At 50.3% G+C, this 22,024-nt stretch overlaps 1 protein-coding gene across 1 annotated transcript; it reads right to left on the bottom strand.

The window, feature by feature from the left end:
- Positions 1–549: 549 nt before the first annotated feature.
- LOC147958881 (uncharacterized) lies at positions 550–7,404 on the bottom strand. The gene is made up of 5 exons (XM_087532346.1): positions 5,697–7,404; positions 2,195–2,745; positions 1,879–2,081; positions 1,150–1,486; positions 550–1,047 (listed from the first exon to the last, which is right to left on the bottom strand). The coding sequence occupies exons 1-5, from the start codon at positions 7,402–7,404 to the stop codon at positions 550–552; spliced, it is 3,297 nt and encodes a 1,098-aa protein (XP_087388472.1).
- Positions 7,405–22,024: the final 14,620 nt, after the last annotated feature.

Genomic DNA, 22,024 nt, shown 5'->3' with positions numbered 1-22,024 from the left:
AAAGATGGAACCGTGTACGCGTATACTTCCTCCGTTCCTAGTTTTTTTTTTAAGATTTCACTATGGACTACATTCGAAACAAAATGAATGAATCTATACTTTAAACTATGTCTACATACATCCCTATGTAGTTTGTAGTAAAATCTCTAAAAAGACTTATACTCCCTTCGTCCGGAAATACTTGTTCTAGGAATGGTTGTATCTAGACTTATTTTAGTTATAGATACATTCATTTTATCCGTTTCTAAGACAAGTATTTTCGAACGGAGTGAGTATTTAGGAACAGAAGTATAAAGTTTTTCTTAGTGTTTCAGCACTCTTTGATCATTTTGTACGACCTTTTTTGTTCCTATATACTCCCCCCGTTCCAAATTACTCGTCGCAGAAATGGATGTATCTAGTGTAAAACACAATATGTTGGGAACTTGCTCGACACCCTAAACGGGGTGTGACTCTTTCATTATATAGAGGTACCAAGGGGTACAATACAATGTTACAATATTAATACACAGACTACGTATATATACAGTCTAACACCCTCCCTCAATCTTAACTGTGGCCTGAAGTACAAAGCAAGTTAAGATTGCGCCTACAGCCTACAAACTGTGGTTGTGGAAGAGGCTTCGTGAAGATGTCAGCAAGTTGATCCTTTGACGGAATGAACTTGATACAAAGTAGCTTCTGTGCAACACGTTCCCGAACAAAATGATAGTCAACTTCAATGTGCTTCGTCCTAGCGTGAAACACTGGATTAGATGAAAGATATGTAGCACCAATGTTATCACACCACAGAACCGGAGGATGTGCTGAAGCAATTCTCAACTCTCTCAACAGAGACTGTACCCATATGATCTCAGCAGTGGCATCAACAACTGCTTTGTACTCAGCTTCAGTACTACTGCGAGACACTGTGGCCTGCTTTCGAGCATTCCAGGCGATCAGGTTAGAACCCAGAAATACCGCATATCCCCCCGTGGATCGCCTGTCATCAGGACTGCCAGCCCAATTTGCATCTGAGAAAGCTGAGAGCTCACACGAGGGCGCAGGCTGAAGAAGCAAACCATAGGAGACAGTAAGACAGATGTAACGCAGAATACGTTTCACAGCTGACCAATGAGATGTCGTAGGTGCATGAAGAAACTGACAGACATGGTTGACTGCATAGGAGATATCAAGCCTGGTAATAGTAAGGTATTGCAGACCACCAACGAGACTGCGATACTCAGTAGCATCCTCAGGTGAAAGAGCATCTCCATCAAGGGCATATAACTGATCAGTGGCAGACATCGGAGTAATAACATGTTTGCACTTCAGCATACCAGCACGATGCAGCAGATCCAGGGAGTACTTCTTCTGTGTAAGAGTCAAACCAGCAGAAGAACGTGAAACCTCCAGACCAAGGAAAAAATGCAAGGCACCCAAATCCTTGACAGCAAAGGCACCATTGAGTGCAACCACAAGACGATCAGCAGCAGCATGGGATGAACTGATGAGAATGATATCATCAACATAAACCAGAAGATACATCGTAACCTCAGGACGCTGAAGAAGGAACAGCGATGTGTCTGCAGTGGAGGGAGTAAACCCAATGCAAGTGCTTGAAGAACAGAGCCAAGACGAGCATGCCATGCACGAGGAGCCTGTTTCAGTCCATATAGCGCCTTAGTCAGACGACAGAGATGACGAGGGCGTGCAGGATCAACAAATCCAGGTGGCTGACGCATATAAACCTCCTCCTCCAGAATTCCATGGAGGAAAGCGTTCTGCACATCAAGCTGACAAAGAGACCATCCACGAGTGACAGCAAGAGACAACAACAAGCGAATGGTAGTAGGCTTGATGACTGGACTGAACGTGTCTTCATAATCAAGACCATACCTCTGTTTGAAGCCCTTGGCAACAAGCCGTGCCTTGTAGCGTTCGATGGAACCATCAACATGTCTCTTGACTTTGAAAACCCACTTGGAATCAATAACATTGACACCAGATACTGGAGGAACAAGCTGCCAAGTGTCATTTTTCTGGAGAGCCCGAATCTCCTGTTTCATAGCAGCGTGCCAGTGAGGAATACTTAGTGCAGCCTGGAAGTGTCGAGGCTCAGCAGTGGGATCAGCAGCAATGTGAGCCATGCACGCGGCTAGCCATGCCATAGTCCCGTCCTTGCGTTCCTTCGGACAGAAAAAGCCCGACTGACTCCATGTACGAGGACGAAGAGGGACCACAGGCCGTGTCGGCGAGACCGACACAACCGGTGATGGAGAGGAAGCTGCAGCATTGGGAGAGCTGCACTAGGGCTCCCTGACGACGACGAGCCAGGCGAGGCCAGCCCACTAGCAGCCGAGGCCAGCCCACTAGCAGCCGAGGCGGGACTGACCGGGTCCAGCTCCAGGCCGGTCGAAGCAACCGCCGACCGAGGCGAAGATGCCTCGAGGTCGGGCGTGACCCCTCCTGGGTCAGGCGGAGCGCCAGCCGAAAGACTGGGCGAGGCCAGCGGCACGCCAGGCGAGGCCAGCCGAGGGCCAGGCGGGGCGCCAGCCGAAGGACTGGGCGAGGCCAGCGGCAGGCCAGGCGAGGCTACCCGTGGGCCAGGCGAGACCGGCGCCCGCACGGCAGCCTCCAGTGGCGATGCAGGGGCGGGTACGCGGGTCGAACCCATTATGCATGGGACATGCACGTCCCGAGCAGGAGCTGTCGCGTCGGTTTCCTGTTCATCAAGAAGCTCAAGATGAGCGCCACGTCCAATACCTGCAGCATGATTAGGCAACAACGCAGGGGCATATGCAACATCCACAAATTGATCAAGCAAAGGTGTGGACATGTGCACCGGTTGTGAGGAAATGATAGAGTTTGTCGGAAGTGCACGAAAAGGAAACACGTTTTCATCAAACACCACTTCACGAGAGATGTAAACGCGATTTGTAGGAACATGGAGGCATTTGTACCATTTGTGAAGAGAACTGTACCCCAGAAAGACGCACTTCTTAGACCGAAACTCTAACTTACGCTTGTTATATGGGCGAAGGTGAGGCCAACATGCACACCCGAACACCTTAAAAAAGGTGTAGTCTGGAGTCTCGTTGAGCAAGAGTTCAAGCGGAGTTTGCATTTTCAGGAGTCGTGAGGGAAGCCTATTTATGAGAAAACAAGCTGTGGAGAAAGCATCACTCCAAAACCGAAACGAAATGGATGCATGAGCGAGCAAGGTTAGGCCAGTTTCAACAAGATGACGATGCTTACGTTCGGCAGTTCCATTTTGCTGATGAGTATGAGGACAAGACACACGATGCGAAATCCCAAGTTTGTTAAAAAAAGAATTGAGGTTGTGGTATTCACCCCCCAGTCAGATTGAACATGAATGATTTTCTGCTTAAGGAGACGCTCAACATGTGCTTGAAACTGGATAAAAACATCGAACACATCAGACTTGCGCTTAATAAGATACAACCAAGTAAACCGACTATAAGTATCAATAAAACTGACATAATAATTGTGACCACTAACAGATGTTTGGGCATGACCTCATACATCAGAAAACACAAGCTCAAGAGGATGTTTCACAAAACGACTAGACTCTGAAAACGGAAGTTGGTGTCTCTTGCCCTGCTGACAGGCATCACAGACGGTGTCAGCAGATTTATTGGACACAACTGGTAGTTCATGACGATGCAACACATGACGAACTATAGGGGCCGCAGGATGACCAAGGCGCCCATGCCAGTGCGTAGGAGACACACGAACACCACTGAACGCCTGAGGAGAAGACTGCATGAATGGTGTGCTCGGTACATCAAGTGCGTACAAGCCATGGCGAAGACGACCGCTAAGCAGAACGGCCCTCGTGTCCCGATCCTTGATAAAGAAACGAAAAGGATGAAACTCAGCAAGGACATTATTATCACGTGTAAGTTGAGGAATAGACAACAAACTATGCGTAGCAGAGTGATGTCTACTACACAACCTTCTTCTTGTAGACGTTGTTGGGCCTCCAAGTGCAGAGGTTTGTAGGACAGTAGCAAATTTCCCTCAAGTGGATGACCTAAGGTTTATCAATCCGTAGGAGGCATAGGATGAAGATGGTCTCTCTCAAGCAACCCTGCAACCAAATAACAAAGAGTCTCTTGTGTCCCCAACACACCCAATACAAAGGTAAATTGTATAGGTGCACTAGTTCGGCGAAGAGATGGTGATACAAGTGGTATATGGATAGTAGATAAAGGTATTTGTAATCTGAAATAATAAAAACAGCAAGGTAACGAATGATAAAAGTGAGCGTAAACGGTATTGCAATGTGTGTAAATAAGGCCTAGGGTTCATACTTTCACTAGTGCAAGTACTCTCAACAATACTAACATAATTGGATCATAAAACTATCCCTCAACATGCAACAAAGAGTCACTCCAAAGTCACTAATAGCGGAGAACGAACGAAGAGATTATGGTAGGGTACGAAACCACCTCAAAGTTATTCCTTCCAATCAATCCGTTGGGCTATTCCTATAAGTGTCACAAACAGCCCTAGAGATCGTACTAGAATAACACCTTAAGACACAAATCAATCAAAACCCTAATGTTACCTAGATACTCCAATGTCACCTCAAGTATCCGTGGGCATGATTATACGATATGCATCACACAATCTCAGATTCATCTATTCAAGCAACACAAAGGACCTCAAAGAGTGCCCCAAAGATCTACCGGAGAATCACGACGAAAACGTGTGCCAACCCCTATGCATAGGTTCATGAACCCGCAAGTTGGTCACCTTAACATACATCAAGTGGCACGCGGTATCCCATTGTCACCACAGATATCCACGGCAAGACATACATCAAGTGTTCTAAAATCTTTAAAGACTCAATCCGATAAGATTACTCCAAAGGGGAAACTCAATTCATTACAAGAGAGAAGAGGGGGGAAGAAACATCATAGGATCCAAATATAATAGCAAAGCTCGGGATACATCATGATCGTGCCATAGAGGAACATGAGAGAGAACACGAGAGAGAGAGATCAAACACATAGCTACTGGTACATACCCTTAGCCCCAAGGGAAAACTACTCCCTCCTCGTCATGGAGAGCGCCGGGATGACGAAGATGGCCACCGGTGATGGATCCCCCCTCCGGCAGGGTACCGGAAAGAGGCCCCGATTGGTTTTGGTGGTTCTGGAGGCTTGCGACGGCGGAACTCCCGATCTATCTTCTGTTCTGGAAGTTTTAGGGTACGTAGGTATATATGGGTGGAGGGAGAACGTCGGTGGAGCTACGGGGGCCCCACGAGGCAGGGGGCCGCACCCAGGGGGGAGGGCGCGCCCCCCACCCTCGTGAGCACCTCCCGTATCTTCTGACGTGGGGTCCAAGTTCATCAGGTGGGTTTCCTTCCAAAAATAACTTCTCCAGTTGATTTCGTTTCGTTTGACTCCGTCTGATATTCCTTTTCCTCGAAACACTGAAATAGGTATAAAACAGCAAATCTGGGCTGGGCCTCCGGTTAATAGGTTAGTCCCAAAAGTAATATAAAAGTGGATAATAAAGCCCAATATTGCCTAAAACAGTAGATAACGTAGCATGGAGCAATCAAAAATTATAGATACGTTGGAGACGTATCACAGAGGGAACGCGAAGGACATTGGAAAGATGTAGTTTGCGAAAATTGTGTGCAAGGAGAGAAGCCTGACCAACATGAGAGATGCGCATACCTGCTCCGCTGGCGGTGTGCACCTGATCATGACCACGGTATGGCTCCTGAGTAGAGAGCTTGCCCATCTCGCCGGTGAGGTGGTTAGTAGCGCCGGTGTCCATATACCATGATGGATCAATGGAGTAGGACGGAGTGCGACCATGATCATGAGTAGTCACGGCGGCGGCAGCCTGCTTGTCATTTCCTTTGCCATTGTTGCCAAGGCCCAGAAAATCTTGCTTGTAGCGACGATGACAGCGAGATGGAATGTGGCGCTCCAGACCACACAGCTGGCAAGCCTGTGGGGCACCGCAGGAGGAGCAGCAAGCAACCGGCCGGTTGCCACCCGTGATGGATGGCGCATTGCCACGCGGGGCCGGATGCGAAGATGGTGCCTGCTTGCCCCCTGAAGATGAAAGCCACTGAGGTTTGCCACGAGTGGCGGCGTTGGCGGAGGCGAAACCCGGTGAGACACGACGGGCCTTGATGCACTGTTCACGGCCAAGGAGGCGGGCATACAGCTCACGAGGTGGAAGTGGATCGTCACGGCCATGAACGTTCTCAACGAGATTGTCATAATCATCGTCGAGCCCGTTAAGAACAAAAGTGGTGAACTCCTCATCCTGCAGAGACTGGCCAACCGAGGCCAATGTGTCGGCGAGACCCCGCATCTTGTTGAAGTAGTCTGTGATGCTGAGGTCACCAAGCTTGGTCTCACCACGCTCGGTGCGTATAGAGTGAGCACGCGCCTGAGACTGCGAGGCGAAGCTGGTGTGAAGCGCCGCCCACGCCTCCCGGGATGTAGTAGCGAAGATGACCAGCGACGAGACGCTCGGAGTGAGCGAGGACTGGATGGCAGAGAGAATGGCCTGATCCTGGGCCACCCATGTATGATACGCCGGGTGATGAGTGGGCGGACACGGGATGGATCCGTCAACATAGCCCTCCAGATAGCGACTGCGCAGAAGAGGCAACACCTGGGCACACCAGGACAGGTAATTGTCTGGCGTGAGCTTCACCGGCAGCAGATGCGAGAAGTAAAACGGTGATGGCGCCATGACCTGAGCGGTGTGAGCATGCATCGATGGCGCGTAGGGACCCGTCGACGGGGCTGTGTCGAGATGAGGAGCACCCGCCGAGTAGACGCCAGGAGCACCGGGAACGAGGGCGTCAGCTCCGTAGTTCACCGCGGCCCCGTAGGATGGCTGCGGCGGTGCAGCCACGAACCCGGACGGCGCGGAGTAGGGTTGGTGCAGCGGCAGCGCGTAGGGCTGCGGCGGTTGCGCCAGGAAGTGCTGCTGCGGTGGCGGCGCGGAGTAGATCGGCACCGACGGTGGCTGGTGGTGATGCGACGGGAGAGCCGCATAGGGTTGGTGATGATGCGCCGCCGCGTAGGACGCCACGGGCCAGGAGGACTGCGACGGCTGAAGGGAGCCCTGGGCCGCCGGCGGCGCACCATACACGGCAGGAGCGACGCCACCGGGCGTCTGCGCGACGGCGCCGTAGGGCGGCTGCATAGCAACGCCATGAGACGGCGGCACAGCGAACTCAGCATAGAAGTCGGCCGATGGATTTGATCCGATCGGGGACTCGGTCGGCGGCAGGGCCCCGTAGGCCGACGCAAGGGGCCGAGAAGCGAGGAACGGTGACATAGGGGCGAGGGCCGGCTTGGCGGCGGTGGCAGCAACAGAGTTCGGCGCACCGGCGGCGGGAGCAGCGGAAGACATTGAAACCCTAGTCTGATACCATGTAAAACACAATATGTTGGGAACTTGCTCGACACCCTAAACGGGATGTGGCTCTTTTATTTTTATTATATAGAGGTACCAAGGGGTATAATACAATGTTACAATATTAATACACAGACTATGTATATATAAGTCTAACATCTAGAACTAAAATACATCTAGATATATTCATATCCGCGACAAGTAATTCGGAATGGAGAAAGTATAAAACATGGTCCGTCTTGAGCTTGTGGTTAGTTGATCCATCGATGCAGATGAAAGAACCATCATACGTAGAACACTTGCACTGCTTGGCCACCTTTGTGGAAATAAAATATAGTATCCTCAAAAAAGAAACAAAATATAATAATAAAGAAGACTAATGCGCGCATGTCTGTCAGGTTCCGGTCTAGCGCATGAACGTCCCAACTTTACACAGCGAGCCATTGGCTCCTTCTCCCCCTCTCTATCCCACGCCTCCTTATCTTCTTCCAACTTTCTAGGACCCTGCTCCTCCCTGTCTCCCATCATCCCCGGCCGCCACCCTCACACGTTAGAATCCTGTGCCATATTTGCTCCACCGTCATAGGCGATAGGGCCGACGGAGTGACCTGCCATTCCCTGTTGCGGCCCGTACGTGTTCCTTCTCCAATCTCCATTGCCAGCGAGGGGCCGAGGGCCTCAAAGCTCTGGATCCGCTGCACGCCACCCCTCCCAGCCGACCGTGATGTCGAGCTGCAGGCCAAGGCAAGGCAAGGAGGTTAGGGGTTATGGCGTGGCAAACTTTCTACTTCTATGTGTGTGCCAATCTCTCTGAATCAGTCCCTGGATGGCTGAAACTGAAGTTCTGAACCGCAGAAGCTTTGTGGGAAGAAACGTAATTGAAGTTCTGAAGTCAAAAAAATTATGCGTGGCATTTTCTTTTTGAGGGAATGCCTTCATGGCTCACTTTATTGCTCAAATCACAGATACATTGTCGATTAACAAAGACAAAATAAAGCTCGGAGGTTCCTCAACCCACACATTTGGTTGATCACCACAATCTTTAGCTAGAGAATAAGCGACTAAATTGGGCTCCCTTGGACGGTGAACAAAGCTAACTTTTAGTAAAAGAAATTGACTGAACAAGGATATCTTCGTATATGGGAGCAGCTGTCATTCCAGAAAATCCTTTGTTGATCAACGTATTTATGACTTCAATATTATCCAACTGGATCACCAACTTGTCCACCCCAACTTGATTAGCCAGATAAAGGCCATGAAGGACAGCAGTAGCTTCCGCAGTCTCCGCATCAAGTACTGTAGTTAGTTTCTGATTACTAGCAGCTACAAATTGCCCATTGTCATCTTGAATAATAGCTCCTACTGACCCAATTAGTCAGGTCTATATCAAACCCTGCATCTACATTGATAGTCACATATCCCTCAGGTTTACTCATTCTCCCCTTAACAGCCTCGACCTTGTAAAATTTGCCATAAAAACATGGATAGACATTGTGTTGGACTATTGATGGGCTTAGGCCCATATAAGACACTAATCCCTGGTTAATCTTGAGGCCCATGTATGAGATGGCAGGTGGTGGGAAGCTTAGTCCCACCTTGCTAGTTGAGGAGAGTTGAGACCCCTTTATAAGAGCTGCTCTACCACTTGCCATTGGGAGCTTGGGAAGAGGAGTGGTACACGCGCGCTCCTCCTCCTCCGCCGCCTGCCTTGCCACGCCTCGCCTCGTCACGACGCGCGCGCGCCGCGGGTTGCGGGAACGAGCCGAAGCTTAGCTCAGGAATGAGCGAGTGATGTGTTATTTGCAAGGTACTACGAACTATGGAATTCACTATTATGGGTACCTGACGGTACTTGAGGGGTATAGTGATTCGAATGCTGATGAGATGAAAACCACAAGTGGACATGTCTTCACACTTGATGGTGGTGCTGTTTCCTGGAAGTCTTGCAAGCAGACGATCTTAACCAGATCGACTATGGAAGCAGAACTCACAACATTAGACACACCATGCGTCGAAGCAGAATGGCTTCGAGAGCTTTTGCTGGATTTGTCGGTGGTTGATAAACCAGTGCCGGCTATCCTTATGAACTGTGACAATCAAACAGTGATTGCCAAGGCTAAGAGTTCAAAGGACACCATAAAATCCACAAAGCACATAAGAAGAAGATTGAAATCTGTCAGAAAATCAAGAAACTCCAGAGTAATAGCGTTGGATTACATCCAGACGGCTAAGAATCTGGCAGACCCTTTTACGGAAGGGCTACCACGGATTGTGATAGAAAATGCATCGAGGGAGATGGGTATGAGACCCATGTAAGTTGCCACGGGGGTAACCCAACCTATGTGATCGGAGATCCCGTGAATTAGGACCTAGGAAAACAATCCAGCGGTCAACTGAGGAGAGTATCCTTAATTAACCCACTCCGTTGGAGATGCACAATACTCTCAATTCTGTAAGGCAGGCTGACTTTTGTCTTAATGTGTTCCAAAGCTTGTGTAAGAAAGATGCTAACCTACAGAGCATTCTTTGGAGGAACACACCTATGTGAGCCCGACTACTGGTCACAGTCTATGAGATTGGGTAATCTCTATTAAGCTCATGAGAAGGTACGGAGTATGACTAATAAGCTCCACCCGTGGGGTTTAGCCTTCGGCAGCCATGTATCAGCTGACAATAGGCGAAACTTCTGCACGCCAAACTGACAATTCAAGACATAGTCCATTGTTCAGTTGTGAAGAAGTCTAATCCTATTGCTCTAGGTGGAAGTTCAACTTAACAGTCTCCACTGAAAATTCTGGTATATCAAACATTGTTTGGAATAGTTGACAAACTTATGTGCCTCAAGATCTGGTGGGGGATTGTTGGATTATGGATGGGCTTAGGGCCATATAAGACACCAATCCCTGGTTAATCTTGAGGTCCATGTATGAGATGGCAGGTGGTGGGAAGCTTAGTCCCACCTTGCTAGTTGAGGAGAGTTGAGACCCCTTTATAAGGGCTGCTCTACCACTTGCCATTGGGAGTTTGGGAAGAGGAGTGGTACACGCGCGCTCCTCCTCCTCCGCCGCCTGCCTTGCCACGCCTCACCTCGTCACGACGCGCGCGTGCCGCGGGTTGCGGGTTGCGGGAATGAGCCGAGCCGAAGCTTATTTTTGCCGCTCAGGAATGAATTAATTAATCAGGGATTAATTAACGAGTCTCTAACATGGTGCCGGGATTCGTCGACTCCCTTGCCGGGGGTGCGACCCTTGCCGGGACCCGCGTATTCGTCGACTCCCTTGCCGGGAGTGCGACCCTTGCCGGGAACAACGACTCCCTTGCCGGGAGTGGGCCGACTCGGTCGTGGGCCTCGGCAAGGCCCACGACTTTCTTCCTTACAGACTATATAAGAAGGCTGTGGCCAGTGAAGTAACCTAGTTCGGTTCACTCACTCCCTCTCGCGTGACCTAGCCGTCATCTACTATCCCTCACTCTGTGCTGCCTCCGGCGATCCCATCCCGACGACCGCGTGCACGGCTGGTCGGGAGAGCAGGTGCCTCTGGAACCCTATCATTCGAGATCCTGCCCGGGAGAACGGCAATAAGGTTTTTGGGGAGCGTCTCGACGCGACTGCTCCCGATCCGTCCCCAACTCTATTCATATCTGCTTCCACTACTTCCTCTGCATCGACACCATGGCCGACGCCGCCGCCGCTAAGAAGAAGGCCACGGACGACGCCGAGGCTGCTGCTGCAGCCGCCGTGTTGGCCTGGCCAACCGGAGGGTATGATCTGTTCATACCTCATTTACTCATACTTATGCTAGCCGTATATGTGCTGCTCATAGAAGGTTCGATTCTATGTTCCGCACGTGCTAGTATGCTTAGGTATCGCTATGAGATGCATACCTTTTATGCCATGCTTACTGTTAACTCGTGGATAAGTCTAATCGGAAAAGTGCTAATATTTCCAACAATCCAAAAACCTTATTTTAGGCACTTTTCGATTCAAGGCTTTGCTGCTACTCTGAAACCGGAAAAGTTTACCAGGACGCATTTTAAGCGTTGGCAGACTAGGACCACCTTGTGGCTCACACCAATGAACGTGTTCTGGGTTGGTGGTGTGTCCCTCACAGAAATGATTGCTCCTGAACAGGAGAAGGTGTTTAGGGAGGCAACCACAATCTTTCTGGGAGCAGCTCTAAGTTTGATTGGAGACAAGTTGGTTGACGCCTATATTCATATGGGCGTTGCCAAAAACTTGTGGGATGCGCTCGAAGTCAAATTCGGCGCAACTGATGCTGGCAGTGAGCTGTATGCCATGGAGTAGTTCCATGATTACAGGATGGTTGATAACCGTTCTGTATTGGACTGGGCTCATGAGATACAGTGCATTGCTAAGGAGCTGGAGCTCCTGAAGTGTGAGTTACCGGACAAGTTTGTCGCGCGTTGCATTATTGCAAAACTCCCTCCTAGTTTGAGGAACTTTGCTACTTCTCTCAAGCACTTGAGACGTGAATTCTCTGTTGAGGATGTCATTGGTCATCTCAGTGTTGAGCAGAACTCGAGAGCAAAGGACTCACACGTGAAAGGGGCAGAGGTTTCTTCTAGCGCCAATGTGGTGCAGAAGAACTTCCACAAGTTCAAGGGAAAGAACTCTATCCAGCAGAATACTACCTTTAAGAAGAAGGGTAAGAAGAAAGACAAAAAGAGAGACGGCTGCTTTACTTGTGGTTCAGATGAACATTGGGCAAACAAGTGCCCAAACAAGTACAAGAAGCCAGCACAGGACTCCAAGTCTGTGAATGTCACTCTTAGCAACAATGATGCGGCATCTGGGTATGGTAATATGTTTACCATACTTTCAGTTTGTCAGTCCACCGATTGGTGGGTTGACACTGGGGCCAACATTCATGTGTGTGCTGATGTGTCTTTGTTCTCTTCTTACCAGGTCGCACAAGATTGTTTCATCCTGATGGGGAATGGCTCGCATGCTTCTGTTCATGGTGTTGGCACGGTAGATCTGAAGTTTACTTTGGGAAAGATCGTGCAACTGAAGAACATGCAGCATGTCCCCACCATAAAGAAGAATCTCGTTAGTGGCTCCCTTCTATGTAAAGAAGGGTTTAAGTTAGTATTTGAGTCTAACAAAGTAGTCGTATCTCGATATGGACTATTTGTTGGAAAAGGATATGATTGTGGTGGTTTGTTCCGCCTTTCCCTGGAGGATTTCTGTAATAAAGTCGTGAACCAAATTCATTCTAATGTGAACGAATCTGAGGTTTGGCACTCACGTCTTTGTCACATAAATTTCGGTTGTATGACGCAGCTAGCTAAGATGGATTTAATCCCGAGTTTCACTTTAGCCAAAGGCTCTAAGTGCCATGCATGTGTGCAAGCTAAGCAACCTCGTAAGCCTCACAAGCCTGCGAAGGAGAGACACCTGGCACCTCTAGAGCTCATACATTCAGATCTCTGTGAGATGAATGGTGTGTTGACTAAAGGTGGAAAGAAATATTTCATGACTCTGATTGATGATTCCACTAGATTCTGCTATGTGTATTTGTTAAATACTAAGGATGAGGCTCTACACTACTTTAAAGTCTATAAGGATGAAGTTGAGAACCAACTTGAGAAGAAAATAAAACGAGTCATGTCTGATCATGGTGGAGAGTACTTTTCTAATGAGTTCGATTTATTCTGTGCGGAACATGGTATTATTCATGAGAGGACGCCTCCCTACTCACCCCAGTCAAACGGGGTTGCTGAACGGAAAAACCGTACTCTAACTGATTTGGTTAACACCATGTTAGATACATCGGGTTTATCCAAGGCATGGTGGGGGGAGGCTGTATTGACATCTTGTCATGTCCTGAATAAAGTTCCCACAAAGAATAATGAGACTACTCCCTATGAGCAATGAGAAAAGAAAAGAACTACACTCTCTTACTTGCGCACTTGGGGCTGTTTGGCGAAAGTCAATGTGCCGATAATCAAAAAGCGCAAGTTGGGACCAAAGACCGGGGACTGTGTTTTTCTTGGCTATGCCAAGCATAGCGTTGGCTATAGATTTCTAGTGGTGAAACCTGAGGTACCTGACCAGAAGGTCAGTACAATTATAGAATCTAGGGATGCTACATTCTTTGAGGATATTTTCCCCATGAGAGATATGCAAAGGAATTCTAGACTAGAATCTGATGGGACTCCTGAACCTGCTATTCTGATGGAATATTATGAACCTAAAAGTGATAAGAGTTCCATGGAGGATGACGAGGAAGCTCCTGTTAGGAGCAAGAGACAGAGGACCGCCAAGTCCTTTGGTGATGATTTCCTCGTGTACCTCGTGGATGATGATACTCCCAGCTCCATTTCAGAAGCTTATGCATCTCCGGATACTGACTATTGGAAGGATGCGGTCCGTAGTGAGATGGATTCCATCTTGGCTAACGGGACATGGGAGATCACTGATCGTCCTTATGGTTGTCGACCATTAGGATGTAAGTGGGTGTTCAAAAGGAAGCTTAGGCCCGATGGTACTGTTGAGAAGTACAAGGCTAGGCTTATGGCCAAGGGTTATACCCAGAAAGAAGAGGAGGATTTCTTTGACACTTATTCACCTGTGGCTAGACTGACAACCATTGAGTGTTACTCGCTTTGGCTGCCTCGCATGGTCTTCCCGTTCATCAGATGGACATTAAGACAGCTTTCCTTAACGGAGAGCTAGACGAGGAAATTTACATGCAACAACTGGACGGCTTTGTAGTAAATGGTCAGGAAGGAAAGGTGTGTAAGCTAGTGAAATCTTTGTATGGCCTGAAACAAGCGCCTAAGCAATGGCATGAGAAGTTCAACACTACTCTGACATCTGTTGGCTTTGTTGTGAACGAAGCTGACAAATGTGTATACTATCGCTATGGTGGGGGCGAAGGAGTTATACTGTGTCTGTATGTGATGACATACTGATATTTGGGACCCACCTCAAGGTCATTGAGGAGGTCAAGTCTTTTCTATCTCACAACTTTGAGATGAAGGACCTGGGTGTGGCTGATGTTATCCTGAACATCAAGCTATTGAGAAATTCTGAGGGTGGAATTACACTTTTGCAATCCCACTATGTTGAGAAGATTTTGAGCCGTTTTGAATATTCGGACTGCAAACCTTCTGCAACACCATATGATCCTAGCGTGCGGATTCGAAAGTTCGAAGGCACGTGAGGGAGTCCTGGATTAGGGGGTGTCCGGATGGCCGGACTATACCTTCAGCCGGACTCCTGGAGTATGAAGATACAAGATTGAAGACTTCGTCCCGTGTCCGGAATGGACTTTCCTTGGCGCGGAAGGCAAGCTTGGCGATGCGGATATGCAGATCTCCTACCATTGTAACCGACTCTATGTAACCCTAACCCTCTCCGGTGTCTATATAAACCGGAGGGTTTTAGTCCGTAGGACAACATACAGAACAACAATCATACCATAGGCTAGCTTCTAGGGTTTAGCCTCTCTAATCTCGTGGTAGATCTACTCTTGTACTACCCATATCATCAATATTAATCAAGCAGGATGTAGGGTTTTACCTCCATCAAGAGGGCCCGAACCTGGGTAAAACTTCGTGTCCCTTGCCTCCTGTTGCCATCCGGCCTAGACGCACAGTTCGGGACCCCCTACCCGAGATCCTCCGGTTTTGACACTGACATTGGTTCTTTCATTGAGATACGGAATAGCGGAGGACGACCCCTCCAAGAAACAGCCTAAGCGCCGGCGTCAGCGGCGCCGCTCAAAATTCCGCCAAAGAAAATACGGTGATTCCAGCACGGGAGATAATAATACTCCGGAGAATGCCAAAGAAAATCCCCTCCAGCAAGATTCAGCACAGGAGGATGGAGAAGCCAGCCCTCATGAGAGAGCGGCAGACAGAGAGGTCGAGGACGATAATTATACGCCTCCCTCCGAAGACGAGGCAAGCCTCGACGAGGACGAATTCGTCGTGCCAGAGGATCCCATCGAGTAAGAGCGTTTTCAACGCAGGCTTATGGCCACGGCAAGAAGCCTCAAGAAAAAACAGCAACAGCTTAGAGCTGATCAAGATTTGCTAGTCGACAAATGGACTGAAGTCCTTGCGGCCGAAGAGTATGAACTCGAACGCCCCTCCAAGAGCTACCCAAAGCGCACGTTGCTACCCCAATTAGAGGAGGAAGCACCTAAACCTACATCACCAGCACTTGATACGGCCGACCGGCCACCTCGTGGCCGCGACAGAGAGGCCTCTCGGCCCTCCACTCAAGCCGCACCCCGTACCAAGGCACGGGAAAATGCGCCAGACCTGCGAGATATGTTGGAGGACAAGGCAAGGCAAACAAGATCGATCTACGGATCGCGTGGGAACCCATGACTCGAGACGGTAACCGTCACGCCGGACACAAATCCGGTAGGGCCGAACACAGTAGACAAAGCTCATTGGAGCTACGTCGTGACATAGCCCAGTACAGAGGCGCCGCACACCCACTATGCTTCACAGACGAAGTAATGGATCATCAAATCCCCGAGGGTTTCAAACCCGTAAACATCGAATCATATGATGGCACAACAGATCCTGCGGTATGGATCAAGGATTATCTCCTTCATATCCACATGACCCGCGACGATGATCTCCACGCCATCAAATACCTCCCACTCAAGCTTAAAGGACCAGCTCGGCATTGGCTTAACAGCTTGCCAGTAGGATCAATCGGCTGTTGGGAGGACCTGGAAGCCGCATTCCTCGACAATTTCCAGGGCACTTACGTGCGACCACCAGACGCCGATGACCTAAGCCACGTAATTCAGCAGCCAGAGGAATCGGCCAGGCAATTCTGGACACGGTTCCTAACAAAGAAAAATCAAATAGTCGATTGTCCGGATGCTAAGGCCCTAGCAGCCTTCAAGCACAATATCCGTGACGAGTGGCTTGCCCGGCACCTTGGACAGGAGAAGCCGAAATTTATGGCAGCACTCACGACACTCATGACCCGCTTTTGCGCGGGAGAAGACAGCTGGCTTGCTCGTAGAAACAATATGACCAAGAACCATGGTAATTCGGATACCAGGGACAGTAGTGGCAGGTCGCGTCGCAACAAGTAGAAGCACCGCACTAACGGCGACAATGCTGAGGATACGACAGTTAATGCCGGATTCAGAGGCTATAAATCCGGTCAGCGGAAAAAGCCATTCAAAAGAAATCCTAGGGGCCCGTCCAGTTTGGACCGAATACTCGACCGCTTGTGCCAGATACATGGCACCCCCGAAAAGCGGGCCAATCACACCAACAGGGATTGTTGAGTGTTCAACCAGGCAGGCAAGTTACATGCCGAAAATACAGACAAGGGGCTGCATAGCGATGACGACGAAGAGCCCCGGCCGCCGAACAACAGTGGACAGAAGGGTTTTCCCCCACAAGTGCGGACGGTGAACATGATATACGCAACCCACATCCCCAAGAGGGAGCAGAAGCGCGCGTTAAGGGACGTATACGCGATAGAGCCAGTCGCCCCAAAGTTCAACCCATGGTCCTCCTGCCCGATCACCTTTGATCGAAGGGACCATCCCACTAGCACCCGTCATGGCGGATTCGCCACATTGGTTCTAGACCCAATTATTGACAGATTTCATCTCACTAGAGTCCTTATGGACAGCGACAGTAGCCTGAACCTGCTTTACCAGGATACAATGCGGAAAATGGGCATAGATCCCTCGAGGATTAAGCCCACCAAAACGACCTTTAAAGGCGTAATACCAGGTGTAGAGGCAAACTGTAGAGGCTCAGTCACACTTGAAGTGGTCTTCGAATCTCCGGATAATTTCCGAAGCAAGGAGTTAATCTTCGACATAGTCCCATTCCGCAGTGGCTATCACGCACTGCTCGGACGAACCGCATTCACCAAGTTCAATGCGGTACCACACTACGCATACCTTAAGCTCAAGATGCCAGGCCCTCGAGGAGTAATTACGGTCAATGGAAACACCGAACGCTCCCTCTGAACGGAGGAGCACACAGCGGCCCTTGCAGCGGAAGTACAAAGCAGCCTCTCCAGGCAGTTCTCCAGTCCGGCCATTAAACGTCCAGACACCGTCAAGCGCGCCCGGAGCAACCTACAACAAGACCGCCTGGCACGTTCCGAGCAGGCGTAGCAATGCGGCCCCAACCCTAGCCCTCGCAAAAATGCGACACCAGTACTTCGCGTACATAACTACGCTCTAGAAATACCATGGGTACAGGGGGAGGGGCACCATCACGGCACGCCTGAAACACGGCTTACACCGCACCAGGGGCTGCCGATTTTTTAATTTTCTCTTACTTTCAGGACTCCACTCTTCGGAAGGCCTGTTCGGCAATTCAATTGCCACACAAACGATGCAAGAACCAGGGAAGCAGACAAGCCATGCCGCATTACGAAACTCCCAGGTGGTCTCTATCACGAGCAGTATACCTGTTTCGCATACCATTCCGCAGCCTGCTCCTGGAACGGACATGTTAAAATAGTCCAACCTTTTTCTTATCGCATTATTTGTATCGTTCTGCTTTGATCGCAGCCCTTTTTAATACACAATGCATAGCTTCTGTCTATTTTTGCATTACTCTTTTTTTACAAATATATGTTCCTTAACGACATGTTGCACCCGTACACTTTGGTACGGCCAAAATATGCCAGGGGCTTTAGTACCCCTCAATATGGTGTGAGAAGTCCGAACACTTTAACAAGTGCGGCACCCCGAACTTATAGCATTATATGCATCGGCTCCGAATCATGTCTTGGGTCAATAGTTGGGTTTGCCCGGCTCCTATGTTTTGGTGCCTTACGTTCCGCTATATCGGCTAAGGTAGCACTAGGAGAACTACTGCGATTGTGCCCCAGTTGAGCTGGGTCGAGCACCTCAGTAGAGAAAGCTAAAACAGACTGTCATGATGAAGCGAGAGCTGGTCGCTGTTCGAGAGGTTTTTCAAGTCCCTAAAGACTTATGCCGCTTAGAGCGAGGAGTCGGCTCTGTCCGGCCAAGCGTGGATAGCGCCCCGAACTCGGTCTTCCGAATACCAGGGGCTTCGCCGAAATTTAAAATTATAGAATTCTATGGCTAAGTGAGAGTGTTCAAGCATTATAGTCCGATTGCCTTGTTCGTTGTGCTGAGCGCCTCCCTCGAAGGACCCAAACATGGGAAAAAGAGCGCTCAGGTTTATCCCCAAACACCCCAGCACTAGCAGCACGGGGGCAGAAGCCGACGACTCGCCATCTCTCAGAATTGATAAACAGCCGCACAGAAGGTAATATTTTAAATTCCAACAGCATTGCTTAGTGCATATGAACAAATTTTCAGCGCACAGGACAAAACGAGCGAGTTTTACTCAAAAATTACATCCCGGGAACATTCATCCACCATAAGGCGGCACCCTTCAGAACATCCTTATAATAATTCTCGGGCTTGCGATGCTCTTTCCCCGGCGGTGGCCCGTCCTTCACAAGCTTCTCAGCATCCAGCTTGCCCCAGTGCACCTTAGCACGGGCAAGGGCCCTACGGGCACCTTCAATGCAGACGGAGCGCTTGACGACTTCGAGCCTTGGACAGGCCCCCACCAGCCGCCGCACCAGCCTGAAATAGCTCCCAGGCAGAGCCTCTCCAGGCCACATCCGAACTATGAGGCCCTTCATGGCCGTTCGGCCGCCTTGTGGAGCTCGACCAGTTGCTTCAGCTAGTCGCTCAGGGGCACGGGGTGTCCGGCCTGAGCATACTGAGACCAGAACACCTTCTCTGTCGAGCTGCCCTCCTTGGCTCGATAGAATGCAGCGGCATCGGACACGCTACGGGGAAGATCTGCGAATGCTCCTGGAGAGCTCCGGACTCGGGTAAGTAACAAGTAACTCACATTTATGTGTTTGCTTTGCATAAAGAATGCCTTACCCGCCGCTATCCTTTTCACCGCCTCCAACTCCTGGAGGGTCCTCTGGGATTCGGCCTTGGCAGACTTGGCATTTTCAATAGCCACCGCGAGCTCGGACGCTCGCGTCTTTGAGTCAAGCTCCAAACTCTCATGTTTTTCCATGAGAGCCTGGAGCTCTTGCTGCACCTCGCCAACCTGGGCCTCATACTTCTCCCGCTCGGTGCGCTCCGTGGCCGCCCTCTTCTCGGCCTCGAGCAGCGCTTGCTTAAGGGTCGCCACCTCAGATGTGGCCCCTACAATAGCCACGATAATCCTGTTATTTTTTTGCAATTGCACCTTTTTTATATATATTTAAACAAGGTATTTCTTACCTTCCTTGTCCTCGAGCTGCTTCTTGGCACGCCCGAGCTCTTGCTCGGACTGCTCGAGGTTCTGCTTTAGCATGTCCACTTCTACAGTAAGTGCGGCGGACGCCAGCAGGGAAGCCTGCATATGCATATTGACTCCTTTTTGTTAGACTCCTGTGTATTTTATTTGATCCTCTATTCGGCTTTTCTTCCCGAACACCAAACAGAGCATCAGGGGCTACTGTCTATGCGGTAATATTATTTACACATTCTTTACTTACCTCAAAGCCTGTTAAAAGGCTAGTACAAGCTTCAGTCAGTCCGCTCTTGGCGGACTGAACCTTCTGGACCACCGCACTCATAATGGTGCGATGCTCCTCATTGATGGAGGCGCCTTTGAGCGCCTCCAACAGATTGTCCGGCGCCTCCGGTTGGACGGGGGTCACCGGCACGAAGGGCCTGCTCCTCTTGGAAGGAGGTCGCCCGCCGGACTCCGGAACCTTTGAAGGTTCCGGAGCGGTGTCCGGCCTAGAGCCGGACTTGGAGCCCTGGGAGATTTTATCCCCTTCACCCCTGGAGTCCGGGAGGTCACCTTGTGGCGCCTCCAGGACCACCTCCTCCTGGCTTGGAACCTGTTGGGACAACACTTCGGCGTCGTCCATAGGGCGGGGGGAGGAAGCTGTCGGAAGCGAATTCACATCCGACGAGTCCAGTGAACCGCTCGACGACATGTCGAGCCAGTCTTTGGGTGGGCTGCATAATCATATTCGACATAAGGGAAAGCTGTGCAATAAAGGAATACTATGAATTACTCTGGTATCCGGATACTTACAATTTCGCCAGGGGCTTGGCCCTGGGCAGCCACTCCTCTTCGCCGTCGTCGGCGTTGGTGGAGTAGTCCGAAGGAAGGGTTTTGGATCCGACGCCTCCTGGCACCGGGCACTCTTTCGATTCCCCATGGCCTTCTTCTTGGCCTTCTTCTCCGGCACCACATAGGGTGCCGGAACCAGCAGCTTCGCCGAACGAGCGTTCGCTGGGCCTTCGGGCAAAGGAGCCGGACAGTTGATCTGTCCGGACGTCTCCTGCCAATCCTGTCAAAGATAAGGGAGCTTAGATCCTGCATGGAGTCAAACTATGAAAAACTAATACCCTATAAAAGGTAAAAACAGCTTACCGCACGAGCGTTACGCTGCGTGTTGAATCCGCGATCCTCGGTAGCGGATGCGGGGGCCTCGGCACCCTTGAAAAGCACCTTCCAGGCATCTTCGTACGTCGTATCGAAGAGCCTGCTCAAAGTTCGGTGCCACGCCGGGTCGAACTCCCACAGGTTGAAAGCCCGTTGTTGACACGGGAGGATCCGGCGGATGAGCATAACCTGGACTACGTTGACAAGCTTGAGCTGCTTGTCCACCAGGGTTTGGACGCATGTTTGGAGTCCGGCCAGCTCTCCTTTTTTACCCCACGACAGACCCGTCTCTTTCCAGGAGGTGAGCCGCGTAGGGGGTCCGGATCGGAACTCGGGGGCTGCGACCCACTTAGGGTCACGCGGCTCGGTGATGTAAAACCACCCTGATTGCCACCCCTTTAGGGTCTCCACAAAGGAGCCCTCGAGCCATAAGACGTTGGGCATCTTGCCCACCATGGCGCCTCCGCACTCCGCCTGGTTGCCACGCACCACCTTCGGCTTGACATTGAACGTCTTAAGGCATAGGCCGAAATGGGGGTGGATGCAGAGGAAAGCCTCGCACACGATGATAAACACCGAGATGTTGAGGACAAAGTTCGGGGCCAGATCGTGGAAATCCAGGCCATAGTAGAACATGAGCCCCCGGACAAATGGGTGGAGAGGGAATCCCAGTCCGCGGAGGAAATGGGGGAGGAACACCACCCTCTCATGGGGCCTAGGGGTGGGGATGAGCTGCCCCTCTTCGGGAAGCCGGTGCGCAATGTCGTTAGACAAGTATCCGGCCTTCCTTAGTCTTTTGATGTGTCCCTCCATAACGGAGGAGACCATCCACTTGCCTCCCGCTCCGGACATGGCTGGAGAAGGTTGAGGTGGGGAGTGCGGACTTGGGCGCTGGAGCTTGAGTGCGCGAAAATGGATAGGCAAAGGAGGAAGAAGGCGTAGGTAAAAAGGTGGATCCTTATCCCCTTATATGGGTAGACGCGACTATGCGTCCCCACCAGCCTGGTAAAACTCGCTTGTCCCCAAGCGCCGTAATCAATGGCACGGTTGGGTTACCCATGGCCGTATTGATGAGAATCCAGGAATAAGGGGACACAATCTCTGCTTTAACAAGACGTGCCAAGGAAACCGCCTCGCATAACACGCTGAGGTGGGATAATAAAACAATTCAAATAAAGGCTTGGTCGTGGTGTGATGTCAC

Source organism: Triticum urartu, chromosome 7A (genome assembly GCF_056163025.1).
Source record: "Triticum urartu cultivar PI428250 chromosome 7A, HENAU_Tu73, whole genome shotgun sequence".
Taxonomy (NCBI): domain Eukaryota; kingdom Viridiplantae; phylum Streptophyta; class Magnoliopsida; order Poales; family Poaceae; genus Triticum; species Triticum urartu.
The sequence above is the reverse complement of the archived record's forward strand: the minus strand, read 5'-3'. Positions and strand labels throughout refer to the sequence as shown.

Coding starts and splice junctions, on each gene's coding strand:
- LOC147958881 (XM_087532346.1), bottom strand. CDS start 7,404: ATGTCTTCCGCTGCTCCCGCCGCCGGTGCGCCGAACTCTGTTGCTGCC. Junction 2,082..2,194: donor TCTTCGTCCTCGTACATGGA/GTCAGTCGGGCT, acceptor CGACACTTCCAG/GCTGCACTAAGTATTCCTCA. Junction 1,487..1,878: donor GCCAAGGGCTTCAAACAGAG/GTATGGTCTTGA, acceptor CATTCTCATCAG/TTCATCCCATGCTGCTGCTG.